This window comes from Phoca vitulina, unplaced genomic scaffold, assembly GCF_004348235.1.
Source record: "Phoca vitulina isolate PV1807 unplaced genomic scaffold, GSC_HSeal_1.0 scaffold27, whole genome shotgun sequence".
Taxonomy (NCBI): domain Eukaryota; kingdom Metazoa; phylum Chordata; class Mammalia; order Carnivora; family Phocidae; genus Phoca; species Phoca vitulina.
This window is the reverse complement of record NW_022589730.1, coordinates 26,690,980-26,710,879: the sequence shown is the minus strand read 5'-3', so window position 1 is coordinate 26,710,879 and position 19,900 is coordinate 26,690,980. Positions and strand designations below refer to the sequence as shown.

General features: G+C 49.7%; 1 protein-coding gene across 1 annotated transcript in view; it reads right to left on the bottom strand.

Annotated features, from left to right (window-relative positions):
* The window catches only part of LOXHD1 (lipoxygenase homology domains 1), a 150,127-nt gene that overhangs the window by 53,608 nt on the left and 76,619 nt on the right, over positions 1–19,900 (bottom strand). The window contains exons 15-22 of the mRNA XM_032422728.1: positions 19,565–19,641; positions 18,491–18,687; positions 15,831–16,023; positions 11,414–11,574; positions 8,566–9,040; positions 7,920–8,074; positions 5,613–5,746; positions 310–476 (exon numbers count right to left, since the gene is read on the bottom strand). Coding sequence (XP_032278619.1) covers positions 310–476; positions 5,613–5,746; positions 7,920–8,074; positions 8,566–9,040; positions 11,414–11,574; positions 15,831–16,023; positions 18,491–18,687; positions 19,565–19,641 — 1,559 coding nt within the window. The remainder of the gene's footprint in view (positions 1–309; positions 477–5,612; positions 5,747–7,919; positions 8,075–8,565; positions 9,041–11,413; positions 11,575–15,830; positions 16,024–18,490; positions 18,688–19,564; positions 19,642–19,900) is intronic.

Here is a 19,900-nt window from a genome sequence, read left to right as displayed (position 1 = left end):
ATTCTATTCTATTCTATTCTATTCTATTCTATTCTATTCTATTCTATCCTATCCAATCCCGTTTCACTCCATTCCTGACAGTAACTCCGTGCTAAGCCATGTACTTTACACCGAGCCTTATGCTAGACATGTGCGAACATGTCTTGTCACCTCCCCACTCTTGCCATGGAGGAATGAGAAGGCAGTATGGACACTGCCAGAGGAGGAGTTGCTCAGAGCCCACAGGGAAAGGGAAGATGGAGACCGAGGATGGGGGAGAGGCAGAAGGGAAGGATGCTGGAGGGAAGAACCAGCTCTAGTTTAGGAAACCTTTCTGCTCCAGGGCCAGGTTGTTGAGGGGGTTGCTGTCACCCCCTCCCCCACCCTCCTCATCCTGGTTTGGCAGCACATAGGACTCGTCCACTGGCAGTAGCTCCCGGGACAGCTGGCCATCATCCTCCTCCACAGCCAGCCAGCGTTGGCATGGAAAGTAGTACCTGTGGGGTGGGGAATAAGATAAGGTTGGGGACGTCTCTTTGGAAAGGTTTCATGAAGGACCAGTCCTGGGTGGCAAACTGAGAGGCCCTCAGGGGCCCAGACACTCCCCTGTCTGCCCCCCTCCCAAAAGCATGGCCCTCCCATCCTACCTAGCCTAGGGATTACCCTATGAGAGTCACTTGCCTGGAGCAGACAACAGATATGAGGACCAGGTTTGAAGATACCCCATTGAAAATGGCTGTGTAACAGTGCCTGGAGCGTATCAAACCCCCCCTCAGGGTTGTGTTGGAGGTATCTAGAAGAAGAGCTTTCAGGGACTATACCAGAATGAATCTGGTAGCCAAAGCTACTTTGGCAGAGAATATTGTACACAGTAGGTGTTCAATACCTAAGGGCTGAATAAATGGATTTTAATGGAATGATACCCAATTATGCTTCTGGAAGGTACATAGAGTGTGGCTAAGGAGCAGGCACAGCAGAAAGCTGGCAGCATCTAGGGAAGGGAGGTCCAAGTTAGACTCCTCAGGACTGAAGCCGAGCCCGTGAAATGGAGACACCTAGATAAAGAGAAGGGGGCGGGGCAGGGATCACAGAGGTAGCAACATGGGGTAATTAAGGACTCACCTCTGGAGCCATATTGGGTTTGAATCCTGGCTCTGTCACTTAACAGTCCTGTGACCTTGAGCAAGTTTCTTTACCTCTCTGTGTTAGGGTTGCCAGATTTAGCCAATAAAATCACAGGACTCCTAGTTAAATTTGAATTTCAGAGAAGCAATGAATAATATTTTAGCAGAAGTATGTCCTATCCAATATTTGGGGCATACTTAAACTAACACATTATTCACTGCTTCTCTGGAATTCAATAACTGGCCATTCTGTATTTTATCTGGTAACCACACTCTGTGCTTTAGTTTACCATTCTGTAAAATGAGGATCGTATTGCTTATTTCAAAGTTGTCACGAGGATTATGTGAGTTAAACATTTTAAAGTGCTCATAAAAACGTCCGGCTCTTGGTAAGAATTTGCTAATACTATTGCTGTTGTTATTCTTATTATTGTACTTCCCTTTGGTTCTCCTCTGCCCATGTGTGCGATCTCTGGAGCCTGTGGGCTGGACAGCTCCCCTTGGGCGCCCAAGCTCCCAGAACAGCTCAGAGGGTCGGGGAATACAGCCAGCCCATCTGTAAACTGGGGCCATTCCACCCCATCTCCACCCCTTCCTGCCAGTCTGGATGCCGAAGTCTGGAGTCTGGAGAGGAGGAAGCAGTGTGGGCTGAGGGTCTCACCTCTGTCGGAGCCCCATGTTCCCCAATAGACATTATAGACTCCCAAGGCCAACATGCTAGCGGAGCAGAACCTGAGACCACTACCTCAGCCCGTGGGCTCACACCGGGTACAGAGGGGCAATTCTGTGTTCATGGACATGGATTCAAAGGGTGGAAGAGCTCGACCAAGGGTGATAGAGACTAAATTGCAGTTAAATTAGTGTTTAAGTGAAAAATGCATATTGTTCCACGTCCCAGTCTTTAAATTATGAACGGGAAAGTTACATTTTTATTCAACCAATTAACCTATGAATAATAGGCTTTAGCTCTAAATTAGGGCCAATTAAAGGAGAGACAGAAATAAAGAAAGGAGTGGGGTTGGAGCAGAGGCAGAGACAATGAGAGTGGGAAGCTGGAGCAGAACAAGGACAGAGGGAGAAGGAGACACAAAGAAGGAGTGGGAGACTGATCCCGGGAGAGAGAAACAAGTCAGACAGACGGAAGGGGTAAGGCACAAGCCCGCCCACACCTGCCAAGCACGTGCAAGTGCAGGGACCCAGAGGCTGGCTTTCACGGAGTGCCCTCCCCACTGCCCCTGAGATTCTGCGCTGGGACCTCGAAGCCTCTCAGCACCACCACCGGCTGCAGGAGCCCCTCGGCCCGGCTTCTGTGCCTCCCACATCACACCCACCGTTCAGCAGATTGAGCGCCCTTTGTTCCAAGCCCCAAACATCAAGGTTTGTGAAGGCCCATCTGAAATGCCGCCTCAGACCGAGGAGCACCCCGACACCCCCCACCGCAAAGCCCCCCTCTCCCTGAACCCCCTCGGCAGTTGGGGGCGCCACCTTGAGACGCTCTGCCTTGCAGCCCCCATGGCCCCATGAGCTCCTTCACAATCCTGCACACGCCCGTTCCTGCCTCACTGTGTGGCTGCTTTTACAGGCTGCCCGGCTGGATCCGCACTGCCAAGGCAGAGGAGCCCGTGCCGCCTTCCGCTGGGGGCCAGGAGCGGCACCGGGCCCTCACACGGGTCATCTCAGTTAGTCCTCATCACAACTTTGTGAGGGAGTTTTATTACGCCCATTGCAGGGATGGGAGAACTGAGGCTCAGAGGCCCCCTCACCGCCAAGGCCACACACGTCAAGCGTGGAAGAGACAGGAATTGGACCTAAAACATCTGCCTCCTAGACCATCACAGTTTCCGGCTCTTCAAGGGCAGAGTCGGAATCAGCCACCTGACCCTCAGCACTTCGCATGCCATGTGTTTGCTGAATGAATCAATGAATCAATACATCAAACGTAATTTTTATTCATTAGTTGACTTAGTATTTATGGTATGTCTATTGTGCACAGGCCCTCTTCTAGATACTGGGGAGGACACTGCAGGGAACAAAACAGATGAAGTCATTAGCTTAGGCAGGGACCTTATATTCAGTTATAGGGAGAGGAACGACGATGAGATACTGCATTTGAGGGGCACCTGGGTAGCTCAGATGGTTAAGCGTCTGCCTTCGGCTCAGGTCATGATCTCAGGGTCCTGGGATTGGGCCCTGCATTGTGCTTCCTGCTCAGTGGGGAGTCTGCTTCTCCCTCTCTCTCTGCTTCTCCCCTCTGCTTGTGCACTCTTTTTCTCTCTCAAATGAATAATGAATAAATAAAATATTAAAAAAAATACTACAGTTGATGGTAGGTCAAATGATATGTGAGGTGGAGAAAAAGAAACAGAGGAAAAGAAATAAAAGTTCCAAAGGGGGTTGGGACCTTGATGAGCAGATGACACCTGAGCAGAGACCTCACCTAGAGAAAGTATGAGAGTGAGCCACTGTGGGAAGGAGTACCAGGGAGAGGGGACAGCATATGCAAAGGCCCTGAGGTGGGATCATGACCATCAGGTTCAAGGAACAGCAAGGAGTGAGCAAGATGGAGATCAGGACCAAGAGTTAAGGAGGGGGCATGGGGCAGGCCACTGGAAGTGCTCTGGCTCTTACTCAGAGTGAATGGGAGCCTCTGTAGGTTATTAAGCAGAGGAGGAACACGTCTCTGCAGGCTGGACTGCCATAGACACAGGAGGGCCGCGGTGCAGCAGAGGGACCAGGCAGGAGCCTTTGACCAGGGCTGGAGAAGATGGAGAGAAGGAGTCTGGCTCACACCACCAAGACAGGATGGCGATGGAGGGAGAGGAGATGAGGAAGCCAGGAGTGGAGGAGGGAAGAAAAAGAGAGACAGAGGGAAGAAGATGAGTAAAGAGAAGATACCATTCACCAGAGTGATAAAAATACAAAATATTTGGGCATAAACTTAATAAGACTAGAAAATTGTGTAGCATTGCTGGGATACTACAAGGAACAGTTGGATAAATGGAAATGCATACCTAGGGGCAGCACTTTATTCTAAATATATAATTGTCCACACATACATTTAATGGCATAACAATCAAAATTCCAACAGGATTTTTTTTCAAATCAATGTGTTGATTTGAAAAGGTAAGAAAAGCTAATATTTTTTAAAGAATAATGGAAGAGGAGAGTAATATGCTGAGTGAACTAAGTCTTATCAGAGAAAGACAATTACCCTATGGTTTCACTCATATGTGGGATATAAGAAACAGGGCAGAGGAAGGTGGGGGAAGGGAGGGAAAACTGAATCAGAGAGGGAGACAAACCATGAGACTCTTAACTATGGGAAACAAACTGAGGGTTGCTGGAGGGGGGTGGGTGGGGGATGGGGTAACTGGGTGACAGGCAGGGTAGAGTTGGGAGATGGGGTGAGCCCCATCACCCGCTGCCCTGCACAGAGGGGGACCCAAGAACAGGGCGTGCTCCAAGAGATACCAGATCGCAGGCCAAGAAGTGAAGCCAACACATACTTACTGGGTGCCCACTATATTCCAGGCACCGGCAGGCCCCCCGCAGAGCCATAACCCGCTCAGGATCTTGCCTGCTTTCCTCTCTACCTCCTTCCACACCTCCCTACCACACCTCGGGCCTTCTTCCATGTCTATTGTCCCCTGGACCCTTTTGCTCAAGAGGCAATGGGGCGTAATGGTGGAAACACACCAGATTCATCATTGATGATCTGGAGTTCTGGTCTTGGCTCCGGCATGAATTGGCTCTAGGGCTGTGGCTTCACTTCCTTGGGGCATGATTCCCTCACCTGTCAGGGGGACAATGTCCCCTTCCCAACCTAGCTCCTGGTGGTCGCTGGGAATCTGGAACAGGGGCCTGCAAACTATGGCCTGGTGGCCAAATCTGGCCTGCTCACCTGTTTATGTACATCCCAGAAGCTAAGCATGAATTTTACATTTTTAAATGGTTGAAAAAAATCTAAGGAACAGTATTACTTTGTGATATGTGAAAATTACATGAAATTGAAGTTTCAGTGTTCATGAATCCAGTTTTACTGGAACACAGCCACATCCATCCAGTTAGGTATCACCTATGGCTGCCTCCCTGTTGCAAAGGCAAATAGATCAACTGAGACAGAGACCAAATGGTCCCAAAACCTAAAATATTTATTCTCTGGCCTTTACAGAAAAAGTCTGCTTACTCCTGGTCTAGAACATTAAAACAATGGCACCGGAAGCCACTTTGTATGAGGAGGGACGGATGGGTGACTAAGTCCGGGTATGGAGAATGGCAGGGACAGGAAACGTGACCTTCTGAACTGATGGATCTCAAGAACTAGAGGGAAGGACCTACCAGACTGTCCCCTGACAGGGCAGTGCTCCCCAGGGGGCTGCCCAGTAAGAAGGAAGAGAGGGAGGCAATGCCCACCCAGCTGCCCCACCCCCACCCTTAGCCCTTTTTCCAGGATTGTCTCAGAGGCAGCCACGGCCCTCCCCCCCACCCCCCGCCCCAAGCCCCACTCACGTGATCTCGTTGTTCATGTCCGTGATGTCTATTCTGTCCAGGAACCAGCCTGGTCTGTTGCCTGAGTTGTCATGGCGAATCCGGATCTTGGTCAGAGCCCCCAGGTCAACAGCATAGATGGTGAAGGTGTCAGTCTGGGAAGGGCCAGGGAAGCACTAAGAGGGATGGCGCCCCCCTCAGCGCGCGCGCACACACACACACACACACACACACACACAGTACCTCCACCACACACACAGTCTGGCCATCAGCCTCACCTTCCCAGGACCTAGGGCAGCCTGAGGCCAGCTCGGGCAAAATGCAGCCGGCTGACTGGTGGATGGTCTGCACTGTTGCATTTTTACCCTGCCCCCACCAGGGGTCTTCTCACTCTCGCTGTGTCCCAAAGGGTGGAGGGAGGAGGGAGAGGGCCATGAAGGTGACTGAGGGGCACAGGAGAAGGCAGGTTGGCTGGCCGCCCGCATTTGTGTTATGGGATGTGTGCATGTGTGTGTGTGTGTAGGGCCATTGTTGGGTGTGTGCTGAAACTCCGAGCTAAGTGTGCACCTGTGTGCATAAACCCCTTCAACCACACATTTTGATTAAGCACCTGGGATGAGCCAAAGTGCAAATCCAAAGTGATTTACAGAATTCAAAGTGTAAATCCAAAGTAATTCACGGAAACAGGAGACTTGCCCTTGCTCAGCACATAGGTGGGAAGACAATGTGTACAACATGAGTGTGTGTACATGCCCTGCAGGAGGCGGGCGGCCTCAGGACCTGGTAAGTGAATGGGATTCTTCTCGGCTATAACTTTTTAAACTCTTTATATTGAAGTCTACAGAAAACTTGCAGAAACAGTACGATGAAATTTTGCAAGCCTTTCCCCTAGATTTCACAACATTTGCTTGCCCTGTCTCTTTTGCTCATTGTCTATTTTTTTCTGAATCATGTTAAAGTAAGTGGCAGATACCATGATTCTTCACCTCTGAAGTCTTCAGCAGAGCTTTCCCAAAAACAGGGGATTCTCATATAATCACAGGACAATTACCAAATTCAGGAAACATAACATTGACACAATATTACTATCTAACATGTAAGTCTGTAGGCAAATTTCATCCAGCATGCCAGTTATGCCCTCTCTAGCGGTTTTCTTCCAATCTGGGATCATAGTGGCTATTATTTTTTTTTAATTTTTATTTATTTGACAGAGAGAGAGAGCGAGAGCAGGAACACAAGCAGGGGGAGTGGGAGAGGGAGAAGCAGGCTTCTCGCTGAGCAGGGAGCCCGATGTGGGGCTCAAACCCAGGACCCTGGGATCATGACCTGAGCCGAAGGCAGACACTTAATGACTGAGCCACCCAGGAGCCCCGTGACTATAATTTTTAAAGGAAAGTATCAAAACATGATATAAGCCCTAATCCTCAACTCATGGCAAGGGAGTGTTGGAAGAGAAGGCAGACAGTCTCTGAAGTACATCAGAGGAGCCCACGGGTACTTTCGTGGGTTTGGTTTCTTTCTTTTCTTCCTCTGTGTGGAGGAGGGAACGTGGCTTTGAGATCAGGGGCAGGAATGAGAAAGGTGACACAGGACAGTCTTCCAGCCAGAGCATACTGTAAAATCTGGAAGGACAAAGAGGACAGCTGGGTTTTTCACACTTTTCCCACTATACCTGGAAGAGGGGCATGCGTGCATTTCTTTCAACGCTCAGAAGCCTTTGTGGCTCCCACCACAGTAGGCAGGACGCGGGCCAGGCTTCTCAACCTTCTTTCAAGGCTCTCATGCCCCACTCGCCTTCATCGGGCTCATCAAGCTTCCCAGGGGCAGTGCCCACCCCGGCTCAGCACTAACACAGCGCAGCGGGAAGATTCATTGTCCTCGAGCTGGCCTTCCACATTTCCAGCCCACATCTTTGTCCTGCGGTACCATCCCTGGGGACACCTGTCACTGTCATCCTTAGACGTCTATACCACAGTCCCCCGCCATGGCCCAGGGTACAGCTCTCCTTCCTACCGTGTTTTCCCCAAAGCGCCGTCAGCACTTCCTCCTTGAACCCCTGCTCTGGCCACTCAGCACCTGAGCTTCTGCTACCTCTACTAGCCCTGGTTAGTTCCCGCAGGCTTCACGGTGCCTGACGCCCCGCTCACGGGCCTTTCTTATGGCCCCCCGCACAAAGCGCTGGTGCCTACAGAGACGCCACTCCCATGATATCTGGGTGGACTGGACAAAGCACCCTGCTGGACATCGTGCTGTTGGGGGCCAGGGGGTGGCCTCGGGAATCAGCAGTCTCCACCACCTGCCCAAGGGCCAGAGAGCCCGCACTCTTACCTGTCCCTGCTCAAACTTGTTCGGCTTGTCCGACTTCTTCAAGGGCCGCTCGCCTGTGTCTCCATACTCCTCACCGTAAATGGTCAGGTAGACGTTGGCATCGGTGCCAGCCTTGGGCACGTTCCCTGTGATCACCTGGACCTCATAGGTGTTGGCTGGGAACAGAGAAAAATGCAGCGTTGAGGATACCACCACTCAGGGTGGATCTGAGGCTCAGCCTCTCAGATGCAGCCAGCTCACGGGAGCGGGAAGGACCCACGGATTCATCTGCACCTGCACTAGCCTGGAACTAAACCTATCCCTCCTCCCCACTCAAGACTTTCCTTTGCCATGAAGCCCAAGGAGGCTGGGAGTCATGGGAAAATGCCTTCAGCAGCCCTCCTACCTCATGCCCCACTGGGAGCCATAGTGAACTATATCCAGGCTTCCCCTGGAGTCCCGAACCCCTCCTGAGAGCCACAGGACAGGGGCAGAGCTAAGCCCACACAGAGACTTGTCTATGGTGGGTGTTCAGACACAGGTCAGGAGACCTATTTGGGAACCATGATGGGTGCCCCCCTCTGGGGCCGCCATGTGATGGGAAAGCTACACACCCCCCTTCACCAGGCCCCCTTCAGCGGCCGGGCTGACCCCTCCCCAGGCTTACGCTCAGGACCCGGCCGGCCTGCCGGCACCAGCTCCACGGCCAGTTCATTGTCCTCCTTGCCCCGGGCCAGCCAGCGGTGGGCTTCGAACTTGTACTCCTCAATCACCTCCTGCATCCCTGGCCCGAACTCGTCCTCTTCCTCCTCCTCCTCCTCCGTCTCCTCCTCCTCCTCCTCCGAAGAGGACTCCTCCGATGAGGTCTCCTCCTCCTCATCCCCCTCCTCCTCCTCGTCACTGCCCTTCTTCTTCTTCTTCTTTTTCCTCTGCAGCTTGGCCTTCAGCCGCTCCTTCTTGAGCAGCTGCCGCAGCTTGTCCTTCTCCTTCTTCTTCCAGGCCTCCTCCTCGGGCGTGAGGTCCACCTCCCGCACCACCAGCTGTCGCAGCCACAGCGTGTCCACGAACCAGCTGGGTCCGAAGCCTTCGCCCGTGTGCCCCAGCCGGATCTTGAAGACCTCACCCACGTCCTCCGCCTCCAGCTGTGCAAAGCGCAGGGCTGTGGCTGGGGCGGCCCCTGGCGTCCTCCCCCCCTCCCCTGCGGAGTCCAGCATGGGCCTGTGTGCGGAGCTGCAGGGTGGTGAGGCTCCGAGGCCTAGGGCCTCCAGCCCAGAAGCTTCCACCAACTCCCTCTCTCCGGCCACATTCAGCCTGGTTGCTGCACCAGCCTTCCAGGACCTCTTGTAGGCCCCACCCTCCACCCGAACCTATTTCCTTCTAACCCCAGGCGATGGTCAGGATGGTGACCCTGTCTTTCTGTCTCTTCCCCTTCTCCCCTACCCCACGTACGCACATGTACGCACATACACGTGCACATCACACTCATTCCTGTTACTCTTGGTTCCGGAGCTTTCTTCATGCATTCCCCTCACCCAGAATGCCTTGATTCCCTCCTCTACCTCCAAGTAAAAGCTATTCATCCCATTTTCTGAGCTTTATTACTACTTTCCTTTTTAGTTTGTGCTTCTCTGCATTCTCTTTCCAAAGTTATTTTTTTTTATCATGAATCACATATAACTTTTGAAATAAGCAAGAAAAAAAGTGTTATTTTTCAAAACAAAAAAATCTCACCCACATCCCCAGGAACCCCGAGCCCCTCCCCCAGCACACGGCCTCTTCCGTCCCCGACAGCAGAGAGCAGGCCCCGAGCTTGGCTATGGTCCTGGCCTGTCCTGGATGCCCTCCCCGTCCACATGAGTTGCTCCCTGCCCACTTGAACAGAAATTCCTAAAGATAGGGACCGTTCGTTCTTGCTTCTCTCCCCCATGGGGTCTGGCATACGGCTGGCTCAAAGGGCCATGTGGATGGGTTTAGCTTTCTTCAGAAGATCAGGTCCTGAAGCCTTCAGTCTGCCACTATGTTCTAAGCCTCACACTGCAGTGAGGCCCAGCCCCTGCAGAGCTCAGGGGAGGGCTCACATGGGGTGCCTGCTGGTTGGGCCACTCTTAGGGTTCCCCACTCTGATGGTCTGGGTGTCTGACGCTTTTCAAAGTCTGGTGCCACCAATTTTCTCACATGTGTCCTAGTGAAACTAAGGTCTGGGGCTGTCCCCATGCATTGCTCAATGCCCTATAATTAGAGTCCGGGCCTAGATGAGAACTCAGGTCTTCTGACTCTGTTCATGAAGCTACGATGTAGCCAAAACCACCTTTATGAGAAAATGATCAGCATCAGCCAAAATGGAGCCCAGGAGCCCCGAGAAAGAGGCATTTTTTTCTTCTCAGCTACTGAGAGGATGGGCTCTGGACCTGGTAAGTCACTTCTTCAGCACATGAAATCACTCCAGAATTTTCCAAGGCACAGCATCCTGCCATCAACCTCTGCAGGCAGGCCTGCTCACCTTCCCCTCTGCCCGCATCTGTCTGCCCAGCCATGACTGCGTCCACCACCACCGCCAGCCACACAGCCTGGTGGCACTGGAAGATGCCCTGCTCTCTTACGTCTCCACCGCTGGTCACAATTTCCCAAGGACTTTCTCTGACATTGACTGTTTTGATCCTCGCAAGGACTGTGAAGCAGGCTAGGGAGGTAGTCTAAGGCTAGGTTTGAACTGATGAAGAATCTGAGGCTCAGAGAGGTGCAATGCTAGGGCCTCTACCTCCTCAGCGGTGTAATGGGGGGTTGGACTCCGTGAGGCCGCCTCCAGCACTAAATGTTCCATACACCCTGGTCCAGCTCAGCCAGGCCCTTCTCTGCTGGGCCCTGGGGGAGGACTCTTTGCCGAGGGCTGTCTGTGGCCCACAAACACACAGAGAACACCCAGCATGAATATGCTTCCTGCGTACACATATCTGCACACGTGCACGCGCACTAGTATCCCATATAGACACTCATGTTTCCCCCAAGGGGCATCACACTTGCATCCTCCTCTCCTACCAGCAATATGCTCACATCCTCATTTCTTCTTCTCCTCTACTCAAAGGGAAGTGCAGAGTCCTGGGGCACTCAGAACACAGCCAGGAGACTCCTCCCCAGATCCCGCGTGGGAAGCATGGCCCTGCCCACAGCGGGGGAGAGCTGTACAACCAGAGGCTGGCAGTGGCTGCAGTAATCAGGGGCCTCCTCCCATACTTTGCCAAATTAGAACCATCTACTCCAGCAGTACTCAGAATTGCAGCATGTTAGCCTCCCTGGAAGAGCTTCTAGAAGCCTAACCCAGAAAACACACCCCACCATAGAGGTTCTGACTTAACCGATCCAGATGTGGGCTGGGCAGTCCTTTTTTTTCTCTTAAAGCTCCCCAGGTGATTCTAAGAAGAAGCCAGGGATGAGAACCACTGATCTAGTCCAATCCCTTCATTTGGGGGCACCCACTGGCACTCTGTGGGCACCCCCACTGCCTTATCCCCACATACCTGGAATGTGTCCTTGGATGCACGATCGAAAACTTTCGAGCGGCTGGAGAGGAAGAGCACCTCTGTCTTGCCGTCCTCACCATAGATCTGCATGTAGACTCGGGCCGTGGTGCCTGCGCCGCCCATGTCCCCCGTCCAAATCTCAACCTCATAATGGACTACTGGGTGGGCACATGGGGGGAAAACAGGACATTCAGCAATATGAACAACAGCAGGGATGGTGACAAAACAGACATTCCTGACCCTGTACCATGCCTGGTGCTTCACAGGCATTATCTTCTCTAATCCTCTCATTGGCAACATGATGAGGACTATCGCCGCCATTTTGCAGGCTGACGAACTGAGGCTTAGAGGAACTGAGTAGGTGGTAGAAATGGCAAGCTCAACCAATCAGACTCCAAAGCCCAGCCATCCACTGCACCACATTCCTGGAGCCAAGAATGAGGAATAGTCAATATACCAGCTAGCATTCTCTACTGTGTGCCTACCCCTGGGCAGACACCACAGAACAGAAAGAAGCAAAGTCTGTGTGTTTGTCTCTTTTCCTTATTTTCAATAAAGGACAAGGGATTGAAATTACAATTTTCTGTTTTAATATATATATATTCTTAAAGATTTTATTTATTTATTTGAGAGAGAGAGAGCATGCATGTGTACGCAGAGCACGGAGGGACAGAGGAAGAGGGAGAGAGAAACCCAAGCAGACTCCGCTGAGTGTGGAGCCCAATGCGGGGCTCAATCTCACGACCCTGAGATCAGACCTGAGCTGAAATCAAGAGTTGGACACTCAACTGACTGTGCCACCCAAGCGCGCATATATATATATTTTAAGTAAGCTCTACACCCAACATGGGGCTTGAATTCATGGCCCCAAGACCAAGAGTCACATGCTCTACCGACTGAGCCAGTCAGGCACCCCTGAAATAATAATTTTCATTTAGATATATGCATCTTTCAGATGATATCAACAGATACATCTACACAGAAAGAGTTGTCTGTATTTTGAAGTAATGCTTTATCAAGCCGTTAAGAGAGTGGAAATGTGTTACAGGTATGCACCACTAGAGGGCATTTCCCAGTGAAGAGCAAAACGTCTACCAGAACTATGGGATCATAGTTTTTCAGTGACTGCTATAAGACTTGCACTCTCAGCAATGCCATAACACAGTATTATGATTTTTCCCCCAAGATAAGACTTATTTTCAACAAGATGGAGGACCTTCCATTACCATAGCAATATGAGAGATTTGGGGCAGAAAGCAAGAGGACGGGCTGAGAACCTAAAGAAGTTGAACTAGAGATACCAGGATCAGCTGGGAATGAGGGTGGGTGAGTGTATGGACAACGAGGGGATTCAGTAAAAGCTGACATTCCAAATGGAGAGAACACGCAACCTCATTCCCTCTCTCAGATCCTAGAGCAATAAGCAGCCAGGATTACACAAAACTTGGACAGATAAAAATTAGCATTCAGAGAGCAAGAACCAACTATTAGAAATTAACATGGGGTAGCTGAAATAAAATATTGCATAGCAAGGATAAAGTCAAGGACAGTACATAAGAACAAAAGAGGAAATTTCCCAAGAACAAAGTGACAGATGATAGGTAAGAAAATCAGAAGAATTCCAACATCTTACCAAGAGTTCAGTTCTAAAGAATACAGAGAATATAGAGTTGGAAATTGTCAAAGAAATAATAGCCAAAGAAGTCCCAGAATTACAAAATGCTTCTAGAAGGAGCCCATGAGTTCCCAGAACAAGAGATGAAATTAAAATCACAAAAGCCAGTGAGGACATCATGGAATTTCAGAATGCCAGAAATGAAACTAGGATCCTATAAACTTTTAGAGAGAAAAAAATCCCAAAGGGTTGGATAACAGAATGGCATCAGACTTCCCAGCTGCAACACTGGGAGCCAGAAGATGGTAGAATAATTCCTTCTAAACTTTAAGGGAAAATGAGTTCTAAATCAGAATTCTGTAATGAGCCAAATTCCTAATCAATTGTGAGACATCTGCAGACATTTCTCTTCCATACACCTTTTCTCAGGAAGCTATTCAGTAGAAATGAAAAGAAGGAAGAAACCAAAGAAGAGGAAGACATGAAGTCCAGGAAACAGGAGATCCAACCAGGAGAAAAAAGAAAGGAATTTCCAAAAAGATGGCCAAAAGGAAGTCTCAAAGGACAGTTTCATGGCAGCCTAAAACCTTTAGAGGTTCCTAAAGGAATGTCTTGGGATGGGGAGTGAGTAGAAGGAGGTAGAGAGGAAACAGAATTGCTGTTGAGTTTGGACTTAGGAAAAGAATTTTAGTTCTATTGGAGGGATGGAGATAAAATGATGTTATGGGAGAACTATCTCTTTCCCTCCAAATTCATTGTTGAAGCCTAACCCCTAGTATTTCAGAATGTGACTTATTTGGAGATAGGGCCTTTAAAGAGAAGATTAAGTTAAATGGAGGCCATTAGGGTGAGGCCCTAATCCAATATGACTGCTGTCTTTATAAGAGGAAGAGATTAGGACACACACATGCAAATGCCCAAAAGAAAGACCATATGAACATGCAGCAAGAAGGCAGCTATCTGCAAGGCAAAGAGAAAGTCCTCAGAAGAAACATAACCTCCTGACACTCTGATCATGGACTTCTGTGGGAAAATAAATTTCTATTGTTTAAGCCACTAGTCGTGGTATTTTGTTATGGCAGCCCTAGCACACTAATACAGATAGGTAGGTATATAGAAATACAGATGGGTATATAGAAAACTATACAAATGAAAAATGAGGCTATTATTAACTTCAGAAAAATACAAAAAGTTGTACAATAATTGAAATGCAATCATCATACAATAGGGATCTCAGCAGTGAATAATATTTACATAGTTCTAGTAATGTAAAAATTGAATACTGATTTAATTTTATTGAAGGCTGGAAGGAGGGGAAGTGTGTATGTACACACACACACACACAAATACACCTATGTTAAAAGAGCTAAGCTCTTCTCTTCCATTGTAGGAAGTCAAGAGTTAATGTCTATGAATAAAATAATAAAGAAATTGGTAAACAAATTAATAAAAATATAGAGATAAATTTCAGAGGAAAAGTGGAAGTAATTTAAAAATTGTTACCTCTGAAGAAGGGGGATGGTAAGGCGAAGGGAACTACTGCTTTTTAAAAATCTGTATCTTGTTAACTAGTACCTGTATTATTGTGATAGAAATCAAGTTTTAATTTCTAAAAGGAGGAAAAGAATTGATTTTTCACACTGGCAGGTACCATTACAAAGCATGTATGTGTAGGGGCGCCTGGGTGGCTCAGTTGGTTAAGCGACTGCCTTCGGCTCAGGTCATGATCCCGGAGTCCCGGGATCGAGTCCCACATCGGGCTCCCTGCTCGGCGGGGAGTCTGCTTCTCCCTCTAACCCTACCCCCTCTTGCGCTCTCTCTCTCACTCTCTCAAATAAATAAAAATAAAATCTTTAAAAAAAAAAAAAAAAAAAAACAAAGCATGTATGTATATGTGACACAGCCCTCAAGGAACCTACAGGATAGTTGGGGAGAGAAAATGCACACATGAAAAGACATAAGGAGTTCTGGGCAAGGAAGAGGCGAGTGCATATTGGGGTTCTTTCTCAGGGAAGCTTCTGGTGGAAGTGAGCCTTGGGCAATAGCGTTCAGGGTAGATGTAGAAATGCAGAGGTGAGGGAAGTGATATTCTCTGCATCAGTTTTTGGTGCCACTGTCTTCCTGACCCTCCAGATAACCTCTTGTTTCTCTGACCCCTACCATAACTACGGCTCTCACATCATGTACAAAGGGTGGCCAGATCACCTTGAACTTCACCTTCATTCAGAGATGTCGCCACCCTGTCCCAAAATGTCCTCCACCCCCATGCCAGGACTGTCACCCTATCCTGCTTCATTTTCTTCAACGCTCTTACTTGGCAATGTATTATATATTTATTGTTTGCCTCCCCTGGTGGAATGTAAATTCCACAAAGGCAAGGATTTGGTCTACTTTGTGCCTAGGGCAGTGCTGGCTCAGAGAAACAGTCAATATATATACTTATTAAATAAATGTATGAATAAACAGCTTTATCTCCTCAGCCAGTCTTCCCAGGGGAAGACACATACTATGTCTCAAACTCTTGTATACAGCGCTGAGAATGTACATTTCTTAATAGAGTCATTTACTGCCTTTATTCCAGAAAAAAATGTTTCATCCATTGAGTCCTCAGTTTCCCCATCTGTATAATGAGCCCTTTTGCCCCTCCGAGAACCATGATACCACAGTCAATCAGAAGCCCCATTATCTCCCCTCAGCCTCCCCCTTAGAAACAAGATCCAAGTCACCCCATAGTCCCTCCTCCTTCCCCACTGCCCTATCCCATAGGGGAAACATAGATGGTCACTGCTGCTTCCATACATTTCTGGATCTCCACGACCTCACTGGGATAGAGCTCCACTTCCAGGCGCCCATCGGCCTGGTTCTTGTCCAGCCAGCGGTTGGCGGGGAAGGTGTACTGCTTGCCTTGGCGGGGCACGCGGATCTGGACGCTGCCGAGGAACCAGCTGGCGTGCATGCCCGTGCTGTCATGCCCGATCACCAGCCGACTGATCTGGAAGGAAACCCAGGATGCGAGTGAGCAAAGAGCTGGTGTGTAGAAACCTCTATGCCTCCATCCCTACCCACCCTGCCCCCCTCCCCCCCACCCAACAACACTGGTACAAATTGCTGTCCTCAACCCAGATCTTCAGTTCCGCAGAAGAGAGGGGCTCAGCAGGAGGAGGCTGGGTCTCAGTCTTGTCTACCATCAGCCAGCTGGGGGACTAGGGGACCACTTTTCCTGCCTGGAGCCTCCGTTCCCTCCTCTTAAGAGCAGCTCACCTCTCGGGGAAGTTGTGAGAAGCAAGCGGGGGCAGTGGGTATGGCATGAACTTTGAAAGCTCCAGCATGTACTTGGGTAGTGGCCATACAAGAAAGCAAACGTTCAAAACATTAACCATTTGCTTCCGATTAGCCATGTTATTGATTTGGCTTTGTTTGGTTTTAAACAATACACTATTGCACGTATTTTCTGCATTTCTTCTTTGACATACCCGTCTAGAGGTGACAGGATAGGTGGACAACCTCTCAGGACAGCCTCTCTGTGGTTCTATGCTCAAGCCCTCCTCTCACTCTTGGCCCCGAGGAACATCCTTCGCTTTCCAGTAACACTCAACAGTCCACTTGCTTTGCTATTTTACATTTTAACATCTTTACATTTAACATAGATGATTGCGTAGATCATCGTGTTACCATCCTTATGAGTAGTTGGTTCTTCAATGTTCAAACCGCTTTAGTGCTTTTTTGAAATGCTGTTTGCAGGGCAATTTTAACATTAGGTGGAATTATCAATAGCCTTTGAGATCCCCGCCAAGCCTCCCCCAGATTCTCTCTGTGATGGTTTGGAGAGGAAATGCTAGCCATGAGTCTGGGGTCAGAAGGCTAGTTCTAGAGAATTGTCCCTCCAAGCCCTGTTTTTGCTCTTATGAGTACAAAGTGCCTCTTTGAGCTGGTAACGAAAACAACCATCATAACTGAGTGCCTGTAGCCTGGGTCCCCTGGAAATGGAGGAAGGAAACCAGCTTTGTTTACAAAGCAATAGCCTTTCGGGTGGGTGCCAAGGGTCACAGGAGGGCTTCACTGTCTGTGGTGCTGGGACAGTGACGGGACCAGCTGGATGAGTAAAGGCAGGGACAAGTGTCTTCTACCTGACCCAACGGGAAGCTCCTTAAGGACAGAACTCCTTAAGTTCTTTCAATTCCAGAACACCTGCACCTCCCTGGAGCAATAGTTCAGTCAATAGCAGCTAGCGTTGACTGCGCACTTACTGTGGGCAGGGGGGTGTTAGAACATAGTTAATGCTACCAGCAATTCCATTAGCATCCCCCGTTGTTATGAATGAGTGAGGCAAACAAAGGTGAAGTCACTGACAGGCTTGGCAGGTAAGTGGAAAAGTGGAGGGGCCTCAGGCAATCAGCTGCCAGACTGACCCTCCCAACCTCTTAGCCGCACTGCTTGCTGGGGGGTTTCAGAAATACAAGGAAGGGCCTCAAACACCATTCCCCTCCCCTTAGATGTCTCATCTATCTGCTGGCTGTTGCCAGAAATCCTCAGTAAAGGGATCAGCATTTCACTCTATGGTTATTAATTCAGCTGAAAATGTAAATATATTTTAATGAAGGAAAACCTTGATTTAAGCTCATTACCATCAAGGGATAAAAAGGACTGACATGAGATCTTTCCCCAAGAGCATTTTCATGGAGTACCTGAAATAGGGTGAGGCTCAGAGAGAGGGGAAAGGGATTGTAGGAAAGTAAGGTTGCAGACGGGGAGCTTGTCAGCATCCCGGTTCCTGCTAGCCACACCTTGAGAAGGGCAGGTGGTAATAGGAACCCAGCTCAGAAATTTCTAGAAAAGTTTCCAATACTATGGTCCAGGAGGTTAGATCCATGTTTTTCCAGATGAAGAGCTCAGACTGCTAGCAGCAGGGCCACCTGGGGCCTTGACAGAGGGAGACCGTCAGGTGTCATCTTCAAAAGCAGAATCTCTCCAGTGTTGCTCAGGGTGCACACTGAAACAAGTCTCCTGAGAAGACCTCAGATGCACACTCGAGTTTGGAAATGGGAAGTATTTTCAGCCCCTCTTTTCTTCCCTGCATGCCAGTGTCCCCTTCTTCAGTGTCTGGGACCCAGCTACATTGGTCTTGGCTATGTAGGTAAAGGAAATGTTGGGACTACAGACACCAAAAATAGACATGCCATCCCTAAAGGGACTGTGGAAGCTTACCCCACTGTTGACATATCTTCTGCTGCTCTGGGTCATAGCTGCAAAACAACGTACCTCACCTATCCCCAAGTGGGCATTTTTTCCCTTCAAAATGGGTTCACCTGTGTGCATGTGAGTGCATGTATGTGTGTGATGTGTGTGCATGTGGGTCTGTGTGTGATGTGTGTGTGCATGTGAGTGGGCGTGTGCACCTACATATGGATATATGTGGGGTGAGTGAGACCGTGTTTCGTGGTCTTGGGAAGGAGACTTACAGTACCAATGTTCAGGGTCTCGAGGGTGAACTCATCCACCCGGGCACGTTCAAAATAGTCTTGCAGATTGTTGTTGGAGACCAGAAGAACTTGCTTGATGGTGTCAGATTTATCCCCGTAGAGCTTGATGTAGACCCTGGAGTCTGTGCTGGCCCCAGAGACGTCACCTGTCTTCAAGCTGATGTGGTAGCGGAAGTCTAGGCAGTCCAAGGTGGGAGAGAGGGAGGGAGGGGTTAGCACAGGGCGTGTGGCAAGGGCTGGAGCAGGAGGGTGGTCTGCAGCCAGGGTGGGACACTGGGCTGGGGGTCAGCAGCTGAGCCCTTGCTCTAAGTAGCCCTGTGATGGGGCAGGGCTCCCCTTCATCTCTGTCGGGTCCTCTCATTGACAACACTGGGATGCTAATCCCTGCTTGGCCTACCCACAAGGTGTGAGCACGCCGAGAACAGGAAAGCATTCAAAGAATACTGAGTGCAAGAGACGTGAGGGACCTAAGGCAACCACCTTGTCCAGTTTCTCATCTGATGGATGAGGAAACGGAGGCAAAGGCACATCAAGCTTGGCAGACAGTGTTTAGAGCGTTTTATATGCAGTGTTGTTGCTAAGTATTCTGATCTCGGCTTTACAAGTGAGGGATCAGAGCCTTAGAAGGGTACATGTTTGGCTCAAGATGTCAACAGTTTGGGAGGAGCCAGCCAGGAGTGAAATTCTAATGGGGACCTAAAGCCCCATCATGAAACAGGGCACCATGCCGATGGTGCTCCATTTTAACACCCAGAAAGATCTGCGCCGTCTGTGCCTAAGGGAGGATAGAAACGTCTGTTTGGCTAGTGTTACTGCCTTTGTTGCTCGTATTGACATCCGATGCCACAATGAGACTGTGTACACAGCCCAGACAGCGAAGAAAATTCCAGATCCTCCCTCAGAGCCTCTTCCTCTCCACCCTCCCCCTTGCTGCCCCAGGGGGAGTGAAGTAAAGAGCTCATGCTTGTTCCAAGAGCTGGCTTCTGTGCAGCAAGGGGAGGGCGCCTCTCTCACCAGGGACACACCCTCCACCCGGTCATCAGGACGACTCACTCTTCAGTGCTGCATTGCTGTCACTGGGCAGCAACTCTCGGACCAACTGACCGTCATCCTTATCCTTGTCCAGCCACCTGGTAGGCAGACAAGGGGCTGTTAGCTCTTTGAGTGGCCGACGGCCACCCATCATGCTGCGCCTGCAGAGTCACCAGGGAGGTCAGAACTCTGCGTTCAGCAAAGGAAAAGACTCTACAGGAGCTGAGAACAAAGGGTCACCACCCAGACTGGGGAGGGAGGACTGCCCTGAGGAGGTGATATGGGCTGAGGTTGGAAGGATGACAAGGAGTTGGCTGGGAGAAGAGGGAGGTGCCTTCCTGAGGGAATAGCATATGC